This window comes from Oxyura jamaicensis, chromosome 7 (genome assembly GCF_011077185.1).
Source record: "Oxyura jamaicensis isolate SHBP4307 breed ruddy duck chromosome 7, BPBGC_Ojam_1.0, whole genome shotgun sequence".
Lineage (NCBI taxonomy): Eukaryota > Metazoa > Chordata > Aves > Anseriformes > Anatidae > Oxyura > Oxyura jamaicensis.
In genome coordinates this window covers 10,682,458-10,703,486 of record NC_048899.1, presented here as the reverse complement: position 1 = coordinate 10,703,486, position 21,029 = coordinate 10,682,458, and the positions used below count along the sequence as shown (strand labels likewise).

The window sequence follows — 21,029 nt, the reverse complement described above, 5'->3', positions numbered from 1 at the left end:
ACATAAATGATGAAAGTGCCTTTCTCATTTGTGTTTGCACCAAAAGCCATCACCCTAAGGTTATGGAGCGGGGAATTAACCAAATGGTTTTACCGTCTTGCAGCGATAAATGTGCATTTGTTGGCCTAGCTTTTGCACAGCCCCTGACCCAATCTTTTGGTTGGGCTGTGTTGGCCCAATGTAGGGGACGGGGTGGGAACAGGAATGAGAGGCAGAGGGGAGGCAGTTGCTGGCCTGTGAGTCAGCATTGCTGCTGAATGTCAGTCAGGGTTTGTATTGAGGGTCTACATTTGTAATGCAGCAACACAAAAATTAACTCATCCAGCATCAGAGCATTTAAAATGAAAGGAGATGTACAATGGCAACAGTATAGTACTAAAGTGCTATAGGATATAGTACTTTATAGGACTATAGTACCTTCTATATAGTACTTTATATAGTACTTTATAGTGCTATAATACCTTCTAAAAGTTTCCAAGTCTTTTTTTAATCCCTATACATTTAAATACCTGTCTTCATTGTTTATGGCTTTGTTAACCCTTTCTTAGCTTATTGAATTCTTTTAAATGCTGTTGTTGTTGCTAGCAATGCTACTGCTCTTAACATACACTGATTTTGTTTCTGGTAAGATTCCTGCAAGTATTTTGACAGTAGAACGTACCTACTATGGGTGAATTTATTAGGTATATCCAACACAGTGCTACATAAATTGTCAGTCAGGTACAAGTCTTCAATCCTTTTGGGTGGAGGTGGCTCTCCCTTCCCCATTGTTTTGTGTTTTCTAGATGTTATGTGAAAGGGGAAGAATGGTTCTCTTTTTTTCTTGAAGTTCCTGGTTTGGTGGGGGGAAACTACCCAGCACGCAAACTGAGGGCATTACATCAAATGGACAAGTTTAGTTTATTCTGTAAGTCACTGATTGCTGTCCATCTGCTGCATGTAATGAGCTGGTTTGGGTCAAATAAACAATGGAAGGAAGTAGATAACCTAGGGAATGGTGTACATGCCCTCTCTGTGGCAGCAGTATCTGGCTGAGTTCCTAGAAAATGGGCAGCTCCAGCTGCTGTCTCAACTGCATTTAAAATGAGAAGCCACGAGAAAGGTTGGATCCCCTTTTTCAGCAAGAAACTGCTTGACTATTACCAGCTTTTAGATTTTACTGGGGAGATTAACTGACCAGCCTTGGGGAACTGATGCCATGTGGTAAATTAGGTTGCTTTTGTTTCTAAGCACCACAGCTGATATATATATGTGTGTGTGTGTGTGTGTGTATATGTGTGTATATATATATGAGGTTAGTGTAGAAAACTCAGAAAACTGACACAAACTTCTGAGGGCCCCGAAGGGGAAATGAGTTGAAATGGTTTTTATACTGGCATATGGCATACCTACTTGTGTAACTTTTTGCCCTACTTTTTTATAACGTACTTAGAAACAAAAGAGCACCAAAACGTTAAAACTGCCCCCAGAAGCACGGTTCTCTACCTCTGTCAGCAGGTGTGCAGCATCCCTCCACCCAGCCTAACAAGGCCTGGCACGAAGGCAGGGTGCCGTAACAGAGGCTGCCCCTGCCCAGCAGCTAAGGGATGGGGGCCGCTTCCCCCGCCGGCAGGAGCTGTGGAGCCGGCCCCGCTATCCGTCGGGGCCAAGCCCAGGGCGGCAGCCGTGGCGCGGGCAGATAAAAGTCGGTCAGCCCGGGCAGGGCCGCGGAGGCTGCGCGGGGAGCCGAGGCGCTGCCTGCCGGGGGGCGAAGAGGCTGAGGGCTGCAGGCGGCCGCCAGCGGCAGGGAGCCCGGTGCGCCGCGAGGAGCAGCTGCGGGCGGGCTGGAGCCCCGGGGCAGGACGCGCTGAGGGCAGGCGGCCGCCGCCATTTTGCGGCCGCGCTCCCCCCGCGGCGCTCGGGCCGCCCGCTCCGAGCGCCGGGCTGCTGGGGCGGGTCGGGGCGGGCCGCCTGGGCCGGGCCAGACCTTCCCTCCCCTCCCCTCCCCTCCTGGGCCTCGGTACCGGCGGCCTCGGCCTTGGGGAGGCTGTCACCTTGGCAGGGGAGAAATCCTCTATACGTGCGCTCGTGCGGAGGTGCCTACCGAAAGCTAAGTAGGTAAGCGGTCCGCTCCTTCGCCCGTCCCCCAGTATTTTTCTTTCCGTATTTTTTTCTTCCCCGAACCAGCTGTCACGGCGGGTAGCGCAGTTATTCTTTCGCCCCGCATGTTTCCCGGTGGAAACGCCGCGTGCTCGGGGCTGGGGCGGCGGTGCGGGAAGGAGGGGCAGGAGGGGGGGGCTGTGTATCGCGGCTCCTCCGCGGTGGGGCCAGGGATGCTTCATCCCTGCGGGGAAGCCAGGCGTTTTCCAAGAGATGCTGACGACCAAGAGTATGCCGAAAAACGTTCTGCTGTTGGCATCAAACACCTGTGTCTGGTAATGAGCCCTCAGATGAGCCTAACTGGAAATGAAGGAAGGAGTGCTTTCCATTTATTTTTCTTGCCCGGTATTTTGCGCTGTTGGCAACTGTTGCTTCATTGGGACTTGCCTGAGCGCCCACACGGACAAATCCTGCAGGTGCTGCGGCCGTGGGGTCTGCCGGCTGCGGGCCCGGGGCAGGCCTCGCTGTCTGGGGCTTCTGTGGGCGCTCACTTTCCCCTCCTGCGCTGCTCCACTGCTGCCTCGTAACCGCAGCACGGAGAGCTGGACAGGGAAACGCGGCCTCGGAAAAAACAACCGCTCGGAGATGTGTAAGGCCTGGAATCTCTCGTGGCGGTGTTTGGGTTGCAAGCCAGCGGTGGCACGCTTCTCAGGTTAATTGCTGCTACGGTATTATTCGGTATCTGCTTTCTTGGCCCAGTAAAGAGAAAAGCAAATTTTGTGGTTAACTTGCAAGAATAGGAGCTGTAGTAATCACTTCTTCCCACTTAATTTTATCATTGTAACTATCTGCAGATGCTTCCTTTTTTTTTGACTTAAAGTAAAAACTCTTATAGAAATGAGTACATTGCATTCTCTGAGATGCTGGAGCTGCCATGAAGGGTAATTTTTCCTGCCCCACTCTAACTTTCAGCCTCTTTAATAAATTAGTGTCACATTTGAGGTGTTTCTGCATTGCATTAGGGTAGCAAATAAGGTCACAGCGTGGGATATAATTTATGAAGAGTGTGCAGTCTTGCTAGCGTCACCAGAATTATCCTGAGAGTAATGATCAGCTGGAAGTTTCTCTGAGAGACCAGAGAGATGTACAATGAGGTATCTCTTACAATCTCTCATAATTTAAAACACAAAACAACAACAACAACAAAACAGCCAAACAAAGAAAAAGAAAAAAAAAGAAAAAAAAAACACAAAAGGGTTTTTCCTGCTGGGAAAGGAGGAGACAACTTCTCTAGTCTCGTGCCCAGAGAAGAACCAGATGTTGCTCAACTCCCAGCTGCTGGAGAACTGACTTTCTGGCCTGGTGGATTTTAACACTTTACAAATATTGACAACCTACAGGAGACATAGGCAAATATCAGTGCTCCGGTTTATTTCGAGGGAATTGTGAACTGTGCTGGTTCCTTGCTCTCAAGCTGTTGTCAGTCTTTATGCTAGGCTTCCTCTCACGACGTCTGAACTGTCCTTCCTTATGGATGCAACCTGATGGATGGGCTGCAAGCAGCTGCTCTTGACACAATCAACAGTGGATGAGGCAGCGTTGTTCTTGAAAGCTTTGTGTTTATTATTAGTTCCCAGTAATGCAGCTGTGACAGAGCTTTCAAGGATTTAAATCTTAATCTTTGATTCTTGATATGTCCTATATGGGCAAAGCCAAGCTCTTGCCTTTGGGACTGTGTTATATCTGCTTATTTTAGCATCCTTTGACTAGTCAATGTTATATGTACTGTACGAACTGATGGCTTTCTGTGTAGAATATACAAGGCTTTGGTTTTGCATCAGCTCAGCAATATTGATTTCATTAAAAACTGAACTGAAGACCTTTTTGCTCGCAGGAGAAGCTAGTTTGAGTTCAGCCCTAGGTGTGATAAGGCTGTATGCTAAACCTCTGATTAGTCGTTACATGAGCTCACAACAGTTATGTAAATGCACGTATCCTGTGGAGCAAAAGGAACCGAGAGAAATATGTACTGGTAATCAGTAAATCAAAAGCCTGCGTTTCTGGAAAATACCCGTGGCTCTGCAATAGACAGTCTGTGGTAAGCGTGGATGTTTTGGGATGTGCGCATCTCTGGAGCTGAAGAGGTGATTCAAGCCAAACGCCCTCTGAGGAGTGCCAGTAACAGCTTTACCGTGGCGCAGTTTCTGTCTTTGAAACTCATGTGGTTTGCCAGAAATCGTGCCTGCCTGACTTTACAGGGGCCCTTGGAATGAAGTTCAAGGTGAAGATAGCCTGAAGGAAGGCTGCAGAAGTGCTTGTGGTGCTCTACAGAAGATGGTTGTAGGATGTGTGGGTGTATACCCATGTTAGTTTTGATCTCGTGAGGAAGATAGGGGATTTAGCACGTGCTACTGGCTGATACAATGAGAGTCAGCCTGCTGCATATTCATTTGAGTGAGTCCTGAATTGTAACATGGGGACAGTTCCATATTTCACACTGATTTTTACAAGGAGAAATAAAAATTTCAATTGAACACAGAGGGTGTTCAACCAATTCTGGCATGATTTTGGCTTAAAAGTATTTGCCTTGGTAGACTTGTCTGTGAAGGCCTGGCCTCTGCAAGCAAAAAGCGTGCATGTCTCAAACCTCTTTTCAGGAGAGAAAGATAGGAAGTAATTGTGGCTGCAAAAGTCTTTCACAGTACATAACGCTATGTAGGCTATGGCTTTTGTGAGGAAGAATTTGGGAAAATAAGTACAGCCAGGAGAATATACGTTTGCTACAGATTAAATGTTGCATTTTTTTTATTTTTTTAGAAAAGATTCAAGTTTGTTATTGCTGAAAAAATGCCTAAACAGAGCAGGGAGCAGGTTGAAGATGTTGCGTTGCAGAGTCTTACCTCCATGCAGTCCTGCAGGCTTGAGGAATTAGATGTAGGGCTGCACCGAAAAACTGCTGTTCACCTTGCAGCTAATGTAGAATGTGGCTGGCTTTCAGGAATTCAGCATTGGAAATCTGTCTATGACAAAACAAAGCTTGATTCTTTTTTGGATGTTTTGCAAATCCCAACTACCTCCTTAAATTTTGCTAGTAGGAGAAATGATTCGGTGTCTGCTTTATTTATTGCAAGTTTTTCCATTGTTCTATAGGAGATAATTCTCTGAGCTTCGGGTCTAAATAAATCTAGGTGAATGTATCTTTTATTTATATATATGTGTGTGTGTGTGTATATATATGTATAATTGTAATACAACATTTTAAGTAAGCCTTACTTGGAATGAGACTTATTTTCCTTGGAGGAAGAGGTAGCCAGGCTGCTTGACAGATTCAGATGATGCAGCTGCTCGGTCCAGATGAATTACAAAAGCATTGTGGTGGTGTTTACTAAAAGCTTTGGGCATAAACTCTCTGACTCATGACTTTTATTTATGCTACATGTGAATATGTGTATGCGGGATGCCAGGGGGTGACATAGGGCATACAAGATCTCACCTTTGCTCTGACTTGATTCATTTGCTTATTTACCTTGCTGTTACATGCTCTCTGCTCCTTGAGGAGAGGATGCAAGGCAGCTGGGGAGGCTCTTACACCAGCCGTTGATGTGCACAGGTCTAACCAGAGCGCTGTACAAAGCCCTGCTTTGGGAGCTGGGAATCTCAGCTTTGCCACTGATGCGTTTGATTTATGACAAATCAGTCTGACTTTGCCTTAGTTTCTGTCTCTACAAAATGGGAGAAATTATCTGGACTTGCTTTCCAGAGTACTTCAGGATTTAGTCATGTCAAAAATTAATACGTCGGGTTAGCACTGATGTGCCGCATTAGACCATCGACCACTGTGTCCATGAGGATCCCTTGTTAACAGGGAAGTGTACTTCATTAGCACGTGATACTGGAAAACTGGGGGAGGTCAAAGTTGCAGGAAGCAAGGTGCACGCAACATTGGAGTGTGATAAGATTGTTTTCTGTGCATTTTTCTTGAAGGTAGGGAGCGCCTCCAAATACTTGAGTGCAGGGGTGGAGAAGCTACAATCCTGTCAAATTTCCTTGCCAAGCACGCAGTTCTTGTGAGGGCTATTCCTTCTACCTCTATTACAAGGAAGAACAGGAATGGTAAGAAATGTGTGAACTGGCTCTCAGGAGTGTTAGGAGATGATGTATAACCACTTTCTAGAGTAGGTGACAAAGTTCTCATCAATAGGGTGTGTCTTCCATTGATGCAAGCCCAACTACATTAGTGTGGAGGCTTGGAGTAAATTCGGCAGCTCCTTGCGTCCATATAACTGCTCTGGACACCGCAGTCCTAGGAGATGAGAGGTAGTTTTATGCTGGAGATGGGGCTCTGGACAGCCTGATCTAGTGGGTGGTGTCCCTCCCTATGGCAGGGGTTGGAACTGGGTGATCCTTGAGGTCCCTTCCAACCCGAGCCATTCTGTGACTCATTCTATGATTCCATGGTCTCATGCTCAAGTGCTGACTTTTTGTGGCTGAGAAAAGATGAAAGTTAGGTTTCTGTGCCAGTCATAGTTTGAAGGCGTTGCTGTAGCCTGATGTGCACAGACAACGCGTTAAAATGGAACTTGGAATTGGATGTATGGAAGCAAATGAGTGAATAATCTTGGTCTTGTGACCAGCCTCGTTAATTTGAGGTAACGTGGGCTGCAGTGTCCATGTTCCTGAAATTATACCAAATTGTGTATGCTGATGAAGGAAGACGCTCAGAAAGTGTTCTTTATCAGAGCAGCTAGTGCAAGAAACCTTCAATAACGGCGTGTGTTTAGCCTGACAAACTGTCAACGAAGAGAAGTGACCAGGTTTTATGCGCAGAAGTATGTGAGGGATGGAACGCCAGTGGTTCCCAGCGGTACTGTGGGTGTGAAGTGTATAAGATAGGTAACTGCCAAGGTTTTGGAAAGCTGCCTTGAAAAAATAAAGTTGGCAAGACAGCCTCAACTAAGTTTGGAATATTAGTATCTGGTAAGCTGGAAAAAAATTCTGGAGGTTAGATTTTAAAACTCCTCGCTTGAACTACCACTAGGACGCAGTTGTAGCAGAAGGCATGGCATTGGACAGGCTCACTGCCTTCCCAAAGGACTGGCTCTTTTTAGGCCTAGTCTGTGTTACATTTCAGACAGAAGGTGGTGGTCATTTCCCAGTATATCAGCTTCCAAACAAGCTCTGAGAGGAACCACCTCTCACAACATCCAGATGCTCAGCTGGCAAACTTAGCAGGGCAGAAGAAGTCACTCTTGCAGATGGCGTGCTGTTGGAGCAGTAGATGCTGTTCCTCTTATGGGTATCAAAACCAAAAGGGATTGTAGTATTGGGTAGAAATAAGGAAACAGGGGCAGTTTTACTGAGTCATTTGATGACCTGCTTTTAAACATCAGCATCTGCATGGGGAAAAAGCACAAAATCTCTTGAAAAGCAATGCCATGTTCTTGGCTGATCAGCAGTGGCAAAAGAGCTCTTGTTCCACGATGGAGTGAGGGCATGCAGCTTAGAATGGGAAAGAACATGGAAACAAGTTGTTGTTTGGGGGGGAGTATTATTTTGCCTTGTTTTTTTCTGGATGTGTGAAGAATGAGTCTAGAAGGATGTACAAAGGAAGAACTGCTACTGATGGACTGAAAATTTTCCCTGTGACAGCATTAGAGATCAATGTGAGCTCAGTAAGTTTGCATTTCCCCTGAAGCAGAGGGTTTTGTAACTGTTCTCCCTCACCTCTAGCAAAATAGATAGTCAGCCCTGAGTAACCAAGGGACCATCCCTTTGGGAGGGTAGGAAAACTGTTTCAGGCTCATTGGACTCAATTTGGCAGCAGGACATTCACAAAAGAAATCCTGGAGATGGGCTGAAACGATAGTTTTATCAGAAGATGGGTCTAGATTAGAGAGTAAGAGATCTGAGTCATCTGTTTGTAATTGAATAAGTGCTTATGAAAGTACAGAGGCAGGGGGTGTAGGGAGACAAAAGAGGAACAAGGAAGGAGCCCTACCAGCACCCACAGAAATTTGGAGGGATCCTCCCATGGAAATGCCATAGGATCAAGTAGAGATGGGAGGAGAATTAGGAGGAGCTCTAATTACAATAGATATGGGAAGGGTAAGATTAAGAAGAAGGTGATTATGTATGATGCTCACAAAGGATGAAGTTGGAACACCAGTACTGAAAGGTTAAGAGGACTTCTGGCCTCTGAGGATTTTGGTAAGAGGTGTTTCAGGGACAGAACTTGGGTTAAATAGGATGTAAAGGTGGGTTCCTTACTGTGCTTGAAGCTGTGCATTTTGAAGCAAAGATGAAGTAGCAGTAGTTAAAGGGAGATCAAGAGTAGGATTTCAATACTGGAAGTTTAAATTGTATTTTTATTGCAGAGGAAAAAGAACCAAGTAAGACGTGGCATAGGAAGGACCTGAGATAAGATGTCATGGGGCAAATAAAAGGGAGTTAGATAAGAAAAGTAACAATTTGATAGTTGAAAACAAAGAGAATGTGAGAACCATACCTGGGAATTGGTAGTGAGTTGAGGAGGTAAGTAGGGTTGTAAGTTGATAATGAGTGTTTAAAGAGCCTTGTGCTTTCCTGTTAGAGAGGTAACTAGGCTCCTAATGGTAGTCCAGGAAAATAAGCAATATACGCTGAGAATTTAACAATTACTGTTTTCTGACTGGAAAGGGTTGAAGGGCAGTAATTTATCCTCAATGGTGATTTGATGTTTAGATTTTATTATTATTATTATTTTGCTTTTTGGATTCCCAAACTACAATTAGTTTTAGTATTTCAGTATTTAGCGTCTATCAGTTGTCTTGTTGGGATGTGTGAACTTGTGAGAAGAACGTGTGAGTACAGAATGATATTTCAGTTTTTTGCTTTCTCAGATTTGTGTCTCAATACCTACTTATTACTCGTCTTAATGTTTATTTTTAATGCACTTGTAAGTATAAACTCTTCTGTCAGCAAGCCAGATACCATAAACGTTTACAAGCACAGTTTCAGAAGTTAATGAGTATTTTTGTTTGTTTTGCAGATGAGATCACTGCATGCTCTCTCTTTTGGAAGAGGTGGTCAAAGGAAATGGATAGCTATTCAGACTTCAGTGCAGAGAACCTCTCATCTTCAGCTAACATGTCTATTTCTTTGCCTGGACAAGTTGGACTCAATACCACCAGTGGTCCTCCTTCTATGTCAATAAGCAGGCTTTTCCCAGCCCTGTTAGAATGCTTTGGAATAATTCTTTGTGGCTACATAGCTGGAAGAGCCAACATTATCACGTCAACTCAGGCCAAAGGACTGGGAAACTTTGTCTCACGTTTTGCACTCCCAGCACTATTGTTCAAAAACATGGTGGTACTTAACTTTTCTAATGTGAATTGGTCTTTCCTGTACAGTATCTTAGTTGCCAAAGCTGCTGTGTTTTTCTTAGTCTGCGTTTTAACCCTGTTGGTAGCCAGTCCTGAGAATCGATTTAGCAAAGCAGGTTTGTTCCCTATATTTGCTACACAAAGCAATGACTTTGCACTGGGATATCCTATAGGTAAGTAGTTCCTTTTGCTTTCCTCTTCAAAAGTATTTTTCAGTGCTCTAGATGCTTCTGCTTTTCTCTTGCATTATTTGAAATTGAAGTTATGAGCTGCCTTAAAAATTTCTTGTTACATTTCTTGAGGAAATTCATTAAAAAAAACCCTCAGGCCACATACTTTCCAGTAAGAGAGGAAAAGAAAAACAAGCTGTCGGATGGTATGAATGAAACCATTTTAAACAATCCAACTCCTGTTGTATAGGATTGTGATCTTCATTTAAAAAAAAAAAAAAAAAAAGGAGGAGCCTATATCTGTGGCCTCTGAAATAGTTGTAGTGGGATTTTGTACTAATTTGTCATTAACTCTTGGTCTACCTCAAAGAAAACACTTAATCATAATGTTGGTGTCTACTGGTTATGGTATGTGCAAGAAAAAACTTTTAATCTGCTTTGAACAAACTTCTAATTTTTGTGTTAATTTATGTAGCCAGTCATGTTCTATCCCTTAATCTTTGTTCTGTTGCAACCAGTAGATGTGCCTTAGGACTTAGTCTTGGAAGAAGTAAGTCTTTTAGAAGGAAGATTATTGTGTGATTTGTGGTAATCTGCATTTGTGTATCTCAAATTGGAATTTTATGCGGCTGTGATGCCTTTCTCGGTATGTGCAATTAACTGCCAGTCCAGTGGAGTTTTTAAAAAAAAAAAAAAAAAAAAAGGAAAAAACAAGAGGAGGCATTCAGACTATAACTTGTATAGCTGTGTACTCTTGTTCTTGTAAGCCTATATTTCTAATTCCAGGCAATACCAGTTATTAAACTTGATTTTTATCCCAATCTGCAAGACTATTATTTTCTTCCCTTTTGGTATTTATTTATTTATTTCCCTTTTTAGATTTCCTGAAGGAGATGTTAATATGGTTTTTTAGTTACATGTACTATGGTATTTAGGAAGAGACCTGGAGTTGTAGCAGGCTTCTCCCACCTACTACTGTCGGAACTGCAGTACTTTTTACCTTGGGAGGTTCTTTGTGCCAGCACAGCTTCCAGTGCTGCCTCTCCCCAGGCTGACCTGTGTGGCCAGTGCAGAAAGAATACTGCAAGTGTCAGAGTTTCAAAATATGCCTTGAGTGGGTGGCATTTGGAGAGGATGGCTGGATTCATTTATGTTTGCTGTTCCTTGAGGAGAAGGTACTTACTCCTCTCAAATTCTCTTGAGATCGCTGTTATTGTCCAGATAAAGTTAAGAACAAAAAAAGAAATTAAGTTTGCTCTAGCAAAGAGCAAGATAATTGTTTATAAAAATGAAAATACAGTTACAAAAGAAAAGCTTAAGCATTCAACTCCAGATTACATGTAGCAACAAGTAGCTCCGTATTTTAGATAAGTTGAGGAGCTGGCAGTGTTATTCACCCTATTCCAGGGCAGCATGCTCCAGAGAATCTTGAATCTTTATTCTCTTCAAATTTGCTGGATGTATATAAAATATAGACAAATGCAATTGCAAACTTTTTCTTCCCTAGATGAATATACCGTTTCCCTCAGTTGCATCTCCTGAGACTTATTCCTCTTGAGGGAAATCAGCAGTATATCACAAATACGGCTCTGAGAATTACCTCTTTGTTTCTTGGTGCTGGATTAAAATGCCAGTTAGGATTTCTTTTTCTCCTCTTTTAAGGTTCTCTGAATATATTTGCCTTGCATCTTTCTACTCAAAACATTCCTTCTATGTTGAGTGACTTTCTTGACGGATTACATTTTTCTCCAAATATCCACAATTTATAAGAAATGATTCATGTCTCCTCTACACACAGTCTAGCCAAATTCACAACATCTAGTTTATTAAGGGCTTACTGGCATACCTAACACAACAGTAAGTGTAGGCACTTAAAGGTTCTTTGTTTCTTAGAGCTGTTTATTTCCTTTCTTGCCGTTTCACTTCTCTTATCCAGCCCCCAAACTTTTACCAGTTTTTGATTCATGCTGTCGTGTGTGCAAGCTGTTCATGTTAGTGGCTTCTCTGGAGTGTTTGCAGGGCTGGCTAGCACAGAGTGCTTTGCTGAGTTCTTTTTACTTGTGGAAATAGGCGGTGGTTTGAGCAAAACCTGATCTTCTAATGGAAATACATTTTTTAATGCTGCCTTTAAAAATCATATGGTTTAGTTACAATTTGTAAGAAAAAAGCATTGACAATTCTTTGTATTACAATAACATTTTAAAAGGCAGTTTATTTAAAAAATGACGTCTGGAGTTTTCATCCAATGTGATACTTCTTTTCTGCAGTAACCAGTATGCTAATTTTTCCCATTGAGCAAAGATTTGCACATATGAAAATAACTATCTGTATAGGGAAATCAAAATGCAGGTTACATTTTCAAAGTTCACCAGCCTGTTTTTCTCTAATCACTGTTAAAATAGTTCTATGCTGCAAAGTAATGCTGGTAAGGAGGTTTGCTAGCTGACCCCTGAGGTAAATTGAGTTGCTATGATAGAAAGCTTCATCTGGCTGGTTTGTATTACTGGGAGAGATGATGCAGCTCTGACAGAACAGCTTCCTATACTCTCAGGTGCCATGTTAAAAGCACAGGTATAGCAGAAGTGTCGTGTGGATGATGTCTTAGTTACAGTAACTTGAATGATGTTAATTGTAGTAAGCACAAGCAACGAGTGGTTTATTTGTATGTATTTTTGAGCAGCTGGGATGTGGAGAATTGTTTTAAAAGCAAGTCTAAAAATAGCATTAATTCATTTTTTTTTCCTATGATCAGCAAGCAGACACCTTGCTTTAAATAAAAAACATTTTTTTCATCTGAGAGTTGTGGATTATTCCCGCTGTCCTAATGATTCCTCATCACTGACTTCCTACGTGACTTGTGTTGAGCTGCATTTCTTTGAAATGGGTGTTCTACATAAAGCAGCATAAAAGCATCACTCTCAGGTGTGATGTTTTAGGAAAATTTAGACTTGTATAAAAATGTCCAGCATATTTAAGGTGGTTTTATTTATCAGAATATGTTTAGTGTTTATAGTTACACTAAATATATTTAGTGAACACAGCTGCTACTTCACTAAGGACTTTAGGACAAGTAGCTCCTGTATGCATCCTTTAATCATGGCTTGTAAGGGCAAAAGAACCTTCAGTGCTTTTTGTTACATATGAAAAGTCAACTAACTGAGAATGTCAGTTTATTCAATCTAAAGAGGAGGCTGTTTATAGTAAATACAGATTTAGAACTAATAGATCGTCTCATTCCAGATGCTTAATAGTACAGAGTTGTGGTTTTTTGTTGTTTGTTTTTTTAAAAATCTTTTGGGATCTTGAAAAATCCTGTTGTGAAGGAAAACTTCCTGAAGAAAAGAACAAGTTTAGTAGAGGGAGGGGCAGTCTATATCGTTTCACAGCACAGAGAAGTGCCACACCTTGTCAATTCTGTAAGCTCTTTCTGGCAGTGCTGTAACTTTAAAAGTTAGCAAAAAAGAAGCAGAACTACTACTGTTTAAATCTGCCTTATATTCACAACTCCTGTTTGTAATACTTCCAAGAATCATTTCACATTCATGCAGTTACTACTTTGCGAATCTTAAAAGTAGTGGCACATATTTGTAGAAGACTGATCTAAAAATGAACATAAGCAACTAAATTTTGTATTTTGCATCACCGCTACACATCAAAATTTGGTGGAGATGTTGAAAAACATCGTGTCCTGCGAATGCACATGCAGTGCTCGGCAATTCTCATATGTTTCTGGGGAGAAAAAGCAATTAAAAAAAAAAAAAAAACAATGTTCAGCATTTGGGATGAATCAAAAGGTGCATGGAATTGTTTATGTTTTCTTTTTTATCTGTAAGTGTTGAATCATTAAATAGCATTGGTTAAGTTAGTGTTAGGACTTTAATGTGTTTGTTACATGACTGTGGCCTAATGGTGACTGGGCGTAGTGTGTCACCTTGAATAGTTGTGAAGGCTGATGCCTCTGAAGGATAAAGAAATAATTTTCTCTAATTTTCAGGGAACAAAAGTTAATTTCAATATGAATGTCTTTTTGTACTGGAATGTTATCACTCATCACTTTTCATTTTCTGTCTTCTAGTTGAAGCTTTATATCAAACCACTTACCCAGAGTATCTCCAGTACATTTACCTAGTGGCTCCAATATCTCTTATGATGCTAAACCCTCTGGGGTTTATCTTCTGTGAAATCCAGAAGTGGAGGGATAATCGCACTGTGTCCCACAGCAAATTCAAAATAGTGGGCCTGGCACTCCTTCGAGTTCTGCAGAACCCGATTGTATTCATGGTCTTCATAGGAATTGTCTCAAACTTTATTCTTGGCCAGAAAATTCCTGAATACCTTGAAAATTTCCTTGACGGACTGGGCAGTTCATTTTCTGGCTCTGCACTTTTTTACCTTGGACTAACCATGGTGGGGCAAACAAAAAAACTGACAAAGGGTATGTTTGTTGCACTGATCCTTCTCATCACAGCTAAACTGTAAGTTCAATTTATGTACTCTCATAATTTTGTTCTTTAAAGTGTTTCTAGATGTTTTAAGCTCTAAATATGCAGTCCATGCGGCTTTTCTCTCAAAATCATTGTAGCAATAGTATATTTCACTTCTGTATTTTGTGTGAGTACTTCCCAAACTCTCTGATAGTACACAACTTTTAATTTTCAAAATAAATTTTGCAGACCACAAGCCTGTTGTCAGGCTCTGCAGAGAAAATAATTCAAGGGTGCTACAGCTTCCTGGACTGCCCGCAGGCCGTCTGTCATGAATGGGTGTTTGAGGAATTACTTTCTTAAGTTAAAATTCACTAGCTTAAATAGTTAAAGAAGAGCAAGTTTAAGCACTACTTGACTAGTTTCTGTATCTTCTTTGGATTAAACAATAAATCTCTAAATTAGTTGGTGACTGTAAATCTTTCAGACTGCTGTTTTGGAAGACCTTAAAAGTTATTCTACACTGATAAACTGTCTGACTTTTGAACATAAAAAAATCACAATTTTTATTTAGAACTTATGCTGTCATTATTTTCCCTTAACTATATCTCAGGTACTGGTGAACTAAATATTTGCTATAGAGCTATAATCAGCATAAAAAATCTTATTTGGTGATTATGTTTAGACTAGAAAATTTGAAGACCTATTTGAGTGTCAGTACAACTAACTAGCAAGCTTAAAGACCTAGTTTGTACCAGCTCAGTGATAAATTCTGTAAGAACATGGGAAGAATGAGTGGTTGTTAATATCACCACCCTGCTCTACTGGTGGGCCTGTGCAAGACTTACATAGTGAGTCTGTGTGAGATGAGGGATATTGCTAAAGGCAATCAGAGAAGCATCAATGTTTGTTGGTTTTTCGATTACTGGGTAAAACTTTCAATACTTTCAAAACTTTTCAGCTTGCATCCTTGTTCCATGTCAGTTTACATAAAGGTAGTCTAATATTCAAAGCTGCTGACTGCTTATAGCAGCTTCTACAGTTGAAAATAGTTTTGTTTGTATTTTACCTTTTTTAATCTGAAGTTATACAAAGAATGTTTCTGCACAGTCAGAAAATATGTTTGAATCTCAGACATTAGTGTCTTTTTAAACTTTTTTTTTTTTAATTTAACTTGTGACTCAAAATTTCAAAGCGGCTTGTAAATGTTCTGGTTCTATTCAGTCTTTTCTGAATAGACTCTATTGCTCTGTCTTGAATTACTTTTATTCTTTTTTTCCCCTCTCTTTTCAGACTTATGATGCCATTTCTTTGTAGAGAGATGGTAGAACTCCTGGACAAGAGTGACAGCGTAGTCAACCACACCAGTTTATCAAACTATGCATTTCTCTACGGAGTTTTTCCAGCAGCTCCTGGCGTTGCAATATTTGCAGCTCAATTTAATATGGAAGTGGGAATTGTATGTATTTTTTTCTTCCTAAACTTGTCATATGGGCTTATCTTTGTTGCTGAAATACTAAGTAAATAAACAGGCTAGTTGAAATTACTTTTCTGTAGTATAGACTCCCCAGACCTCAACTGTATTGAACTGTATTGCAAATTTAAGAGTTAACCAATGCACTCTTTCCTGGTGTCTCAAGTTTCTTGATGGCACGCAGTCTTAAATTAGTCCTCATACTTTTTCTATTCATGAAATTAGTAGGAAGAACTAAGATAACTTTAAATATAAAGAATTTGTATCTTTGTTTTGTTTTCTTTTTCACATACCTTATCTTTGTTCTACTGTTTTTGTAGGAAAAACATTAATGTTGTTACTGATTTCAGTGTGAGCAGTGTTAGGTTCATGCTGAAAACTCAGGGAAGAGCTTGAAGAGCTTGTGCTATAACTGATTCTCCTGTTGTCCTTCAGTTAAATCTTGTGGTAGAAATACATTTTAAGTAGAATATATTAATTAACCTTTTCAACTTAAGATATAAACGTGAATTCCCCCAGCTCCCTCCAACACGCGCACTCCCCCCCAAACTTGAAGACACTGAAAGTCAAGCATTACAAGATAGAATTTTGTGCCCAACAAACTCAGGATATCTGTTTAAAAGAAAAATCTGAAGCATGAGTAGAAACTTGCACTTCCATCACTGCAAATTCTAATAAGTAGAAAAACAGTGCAAAGCCAAGATAGAAATGATTTAAATGTAAATATATATTGCTACTTCTCTTTAATTCATACATATTAGTGTTTACATAACTACATGTTTGCATATTGATTTATGGTGTGAATCTTTACATCCAAAAGTATATTGTGTCATTGTGAATCCACCAGTCGGTTGGAATCGTTACTGTCGTGGACACCCATGAAAAAGCTCTGTAAGAATTCACAGTGGGGAAGTCATGTATTCCAACTATTTCAAAAATTTGTGAAAAGGTGGTTTTTTTTAAATGTATGTATAAAATGGATACTTCCTGGTTTAAATACTAATTAATTTGTCAGAGAAACAACTCAATGATTTGTTTAAAGCTCTATGTTTAAGTCAAAGGTACAATATTGCCAGTTGTTGTATTCATAAAAACAGACTATTTAACTTGATCTGCCTAACTGTTCATGTTTCTGTTTGATTCCTTTTGCAGATTACCTCAGGCATGGTGATAAGCACGTTTGTGTCTGCACCTATCATGTATGTTTCTGCGTGGCTGTTGACCATTCCATCTATGGATCCCAACCCGCTGGCATCTGCACTCCAAAATGTTAGCTTTGACATCAGTATTGTCAGCCTCGTTTCTCTGGTAGGTGTTGGTAAAGTGAACTACAAAAACACACTGTAGTGTCAGGTAGCTACAGTACATAAACAGCAAACCAAGTCATGATCAGTTGAGGCTGACATTTTGTCCTCAGAAGGATGATGGAGGAGTTGAGTTTAAAAATAAAATCTTCTTAATTTAGCAATGGGTCAGCTGGAAAACTGCACAGTGGGGGAAAAATGGGTAAGCGAATTACAGCACTGCTGCAGGGCTTGAGAGTTTGGGATCTGGCCAACTGATATGTATGGTGCATGTGTGGACAAGCTATTGCTATCAAGCTGCTCATCTTCAGTTCCTTTTTTAAAAAAAAATGATGGAGTGGGGTGCAAATAACAGTACTTGTTTAGCTCATGGGGAAAAATTACATCAAATCACTTTTTAATCACAATGTTTAATTTAGCCTTATCTATTGCTTTTCCTAGCAATTCTAGGTGTCCGGCCCTTTTAAAGGGTGTTGGTATCTCAGATGCTCAATGTGAATTGTATTTTGGCTTCACAAGTGCTATAGATAGGTGCTTTGTTTTTCTTACTTTAAATAAAAGTTTCCGTGTTGGGGAGAGCTGAAAGTTTCTTAAGCTGGTGTCTCACTGAAGTCTTCATATCATAAAAGCTGTGCTTCAAGAGAAGCAACATATTAACGTTGTCACTTGCCATCACAAGTCATGCTGGGAGACTCAGAAGGGACAGGGTGAAGAGACTCTTAAATTCCACATTGCCAGGCTATTCTATGGTCATTTATGTCCTGGGGAACAGCCAGGCTTCTGCACACTGCAGGCAAACCCTTGGTACCTCTTGGAAATATTTCACAGTCTTGAGAGCACAACAATGCATTGCTTTTTCTGGCTCTGTTCTCTGAGGCATAGGGATTGGCAGCAAATGGTATGGAGCTGACCGTGTTAGTCATGTTGCTAAGAAACTTGTCAAGAAAATTTGTTGTATGTTTAATTTCGCTATAGTTTGCCACAATGTTCATCTTGTGCGTTTGTTTGTTTTGTGCTAGTCTTAAATTCAGTTTTATGTTGTCTGTTCCAGATTTGGTCTCTCATTGTTGTTCTTCTGAGTAAGAAATACAAACAGCTTCCTCATATGATTACAACAAATCTCCTTGTTGCTCAGGTCAGTAGTAAGATTTTATTTTATATCTTGTTTTTAACGTTTTTGCAAATTTGGTTTCTACAGTGATATCTTTGTAAGGCGAGCAGGGGAATTTAATGTGTGACTTGATTGAACAATTTCTGTGACTTAGAACATACCCTCGAAAAAAATGTCAAAATGACCCTTTGTGCTGCTAGTACAGCTCTCAAAGAGCAGCATCTCAAACAGAGCTGTAAGCAATCAGAATGGCAAATGGCTTCTGCAATATATTTTTAGCATTATAAGTTACTGCCAAATAGCACTGAGTGCACTTCCAAGTCAGTTTATGCCAGTCTGAAGTCAGCAATGCCATGATCAGCAGCAGTGTGCGTGTCGGACTCTGTGGTGATCTGATTCAATGAGTTAAATAGGAAACTGATCCAAATGCTGGTGTAGCTCCCTGAAGTGACTCACAGAGGGATAAGACAGGTGCCAGTGTTGACACAGGGAATGGGTGTGGGAATACATGGCTGGTGGCTAGGGAATGGCAAAGTCTAATAGCTCTGACTTGGCTTAATTTTAATTGTTATTTAAGCTCAGAAAAAACCATGGAGTATGTGTTCCTTTTTTCCTTGAAGCCAACTGTACAACTATTAAATTCAGTGAGGGTAATAAATCAGCATAGTAGTTGCTTTCGGGTGTTCTGTAGTTTTTTTTTTTAAAAAAAGTAAACTGAGGTTAGATTGTAGAGCCACATTTGGGAAAGAAAGTAGTGCATGAGAGTTGCAGATGCTTCTTGTCTATAACACCCTGAAGTTAGCTTGAATTTAAAAATAGTTTGAACCCTTGTATTACTATTTCCATATTATTTTTTCAGCCTATTTTTTCAGATTCCTTCAGTACTAATTCTCATATGACGATGAAAATTTGTATAATTCTTGGCTGAACAAACATCTTTTGTTCTCAGCTTCATTTCTAAATAATTTCAGATAAACGGTTTGTAGTTAATTAAGATGCAAAGCTTTTGTTATTAAAAGATATATAAAGATTATTATTATTTTTTCCTAACTTGTCTTACTCTTAGTTTATTGAGCTATATAATTGCTGTCAAAAATAAATAAGAGAGAAAGAAGGGGGGTTACCCTAGCCATTGACATAACTGTAATATTGAGCTTACTGCTGCTCTACTTTACTGCTATGATAACCATCTAATTCATAACATTACACTGCAGTGGATCTGGGGGTGGAGTCTGGAAGCTTACTGTAGTTACACTACACTGTGTTCAATTTTCTTCTGTCATCCTGCTTTTGAAATTCAGATGATGGCATCTTCCCTTTCTTTTCAGTTTATTGCTTGCATTGGAATGGTGATCTGGAATTTCATTGTTAAAGAGAAAGACATCACATTGCAGATCCTAGTATTTATATTTCTCTACAGCTCACTTTATAGCACCTACCTGTGGACAGGTATGATTTTTCTAGGCAGAACTAGGTAATGTAATAAGAGGTTTATGTACTGAAATAATTTGATTATGTTCTTCAGAGTAATTGTTCCTTTCACTTGTGTGTAATTCTACAAATATGCACGCTTACAAGCTGTGCTGGGTTGTGCCTTAGCAATGCAAGGCAGCAGTCTTGTTGGCTTGAGATGGGAAAGGGGAGAGGGGGACACAAAAAAAACATCCCAGGTCTCAAGGCAGAAGCAATTACAAATAGAGTGAATGGTGATGGGTTGCCCTTCAACTAGTCAAAAGCCTATTGACAATTTTTAATTAATGCAGAGTTTAAGATTTTAAATTATTCAGCATTAAGGAGATGGTAAAACCTTATGCTAAAAAAAAAAAAAAAAGGAAAAACAGAACAAAAGGGCTTTAACATTTTTCCTCTGTCAATTGCATTTCCTAAAAACGTGTTCTACAGGTGTAGATGATTAATGAAGGAATTATTTGAAGTAGGCAGAGTAAAAAAGATGCATTAAGGAACTTGGAGAACCTTACAGGTGCGATTAAAACAGAGACTTAAGGTGTTTAAGAGACTTTGTGTACCATTCGTGAGTCTAGAAGTTTAAAAGTTTAATCCCTGTGGTGTTTTTGTGGAGTAAGTTGTGTTTATGTTTAGCTGAGATAGGTAGCTAATAATTAGTATAGCATAACATAAATACTAGCTTTGCTTCAACAAGGAGAATATTGCTGAGCTGAGTTCTAAATAGAGTCCCAGAAGATATTCCCATATATAGGTATTTATGTAAAAACATATGAAACTTTTTGGTGAAATTTATCAGTGACTTTATAAAGGACTAATCTGTTTTAACCTTAATAAATTAGTTACTTGTGTCTTGAGTAGTCGTACGACACCTTTTAAATACCTACAAACCATTCTAAGCATTTATATGTGGAAACAATAAAAGTGTGGCGGAATTTCTTCAAGTTTTGTTCCTCATGGCTTTTTTTAAAGATTGCAGGTATTTCTATTTTACTTACTCAAAATACAACTAGAAAAATACAATTTCGGAATATTTGAAGTTCTGAAGAACATTTTGGTTACTGAACAGGTCACATCATAGAGTGTCTAGTTTCTGTAAGTTTCAGTTCTCTTTTTAAGAATAAACAATGCATTTCTTTTGTTCTTTGTAGGTTTTCTATCTTTCTCTTTGTTTCTGTTGAGGAAGAGAGAAACAGTAAAGATTCCCATTGGGTTTATTATCATAGCTGGATGGGGGTAAGTTAGTACAGATGTTTCCCTGTAGGATTATTGGGAGCATGTTGAATACATTACTTTGCATTTTGCTCTTTCAGAATCCCAACACTTCTGGTGGGGATCTTGTTAATAGTTGGTGAACATAACGGCACTACCGTTGACTCTGCCTTTTTCTATGGAAAACAGCAGGTATGAATATGTTCTGTCCTGATCTCTTCTGATATCTGACATATCCAATATGTTATTGAGAAATTGCATTCTCTGCTTGCTTCCTATGTAAGTAGCTTTCAGTCAAAGTGCAGAGTACCATAACAATATTACTATAGAATGCTTATAGATCAGTATAAAAATGTATTTCTGTAATGAAACAGTAGAAAAACTTGTTTGAACAATGACCTTCAAGTTTAGGCAACTATGACTAAGAAAA

The 21,029-nt window shown here is 40.0% G+C and overlaps 1 protein-coding gene across 2 annotated transcripts in view; it reads left to right on the top strand.

Moving 5' to 3' along the window:
• The first annotated feature begins 1,947 nt into the window (after positions 1 to 1,947).
• GPR155 (G protein-coupled receptor 155) overlaps positions 1,948 to 21,029 on the top strand; it is a 30,173-nt gene continuing 11,091 nt past the window's right edge. For both annotated transcript variants that reach the window (XM_035332096.1, XM_035332097.1), the window contains exons 1-9: positions 1,948 to 2,097; positions 9,107 to 9,613; positions 13,686 to 14,085; positions 15,328 to 15,493; positions 16,661 to 16,816; positions 17,864 to 17,947; positions 19,252 to 19,372; positions 20,539 to 20,623; positions 20,701 to 20,791. In XM_035332096.1, the coding sequence (XP_035187987.1) occupies positions 9,154 to 9,613; positions 13,686 to 14,085; positions 15,328 to 15,493; positions 16,661 to 16,816; positions 17,864 to 17,947; positions 19,252 to 19,372; positions 20,539 to 20,623; positions 20,701 to 20,791 (1,563 nt within the window). In that variant the 5' untranslated portion in view covers positions 1,948 to 2,097; positions 9,107 to 9,153. The remainder of the gene's footprint in view (positions 2,098 to 9,106; positions 9,614 to 13,685; positions 14,086 to 15,327; positions 15,494 to 16,660; positions 16,817 to 17,863; positions 17,948 to 19,251; positions 19,373 to 20,538; positions 20,624 to 20,700; positions 20,792 to 21,029) is intronic.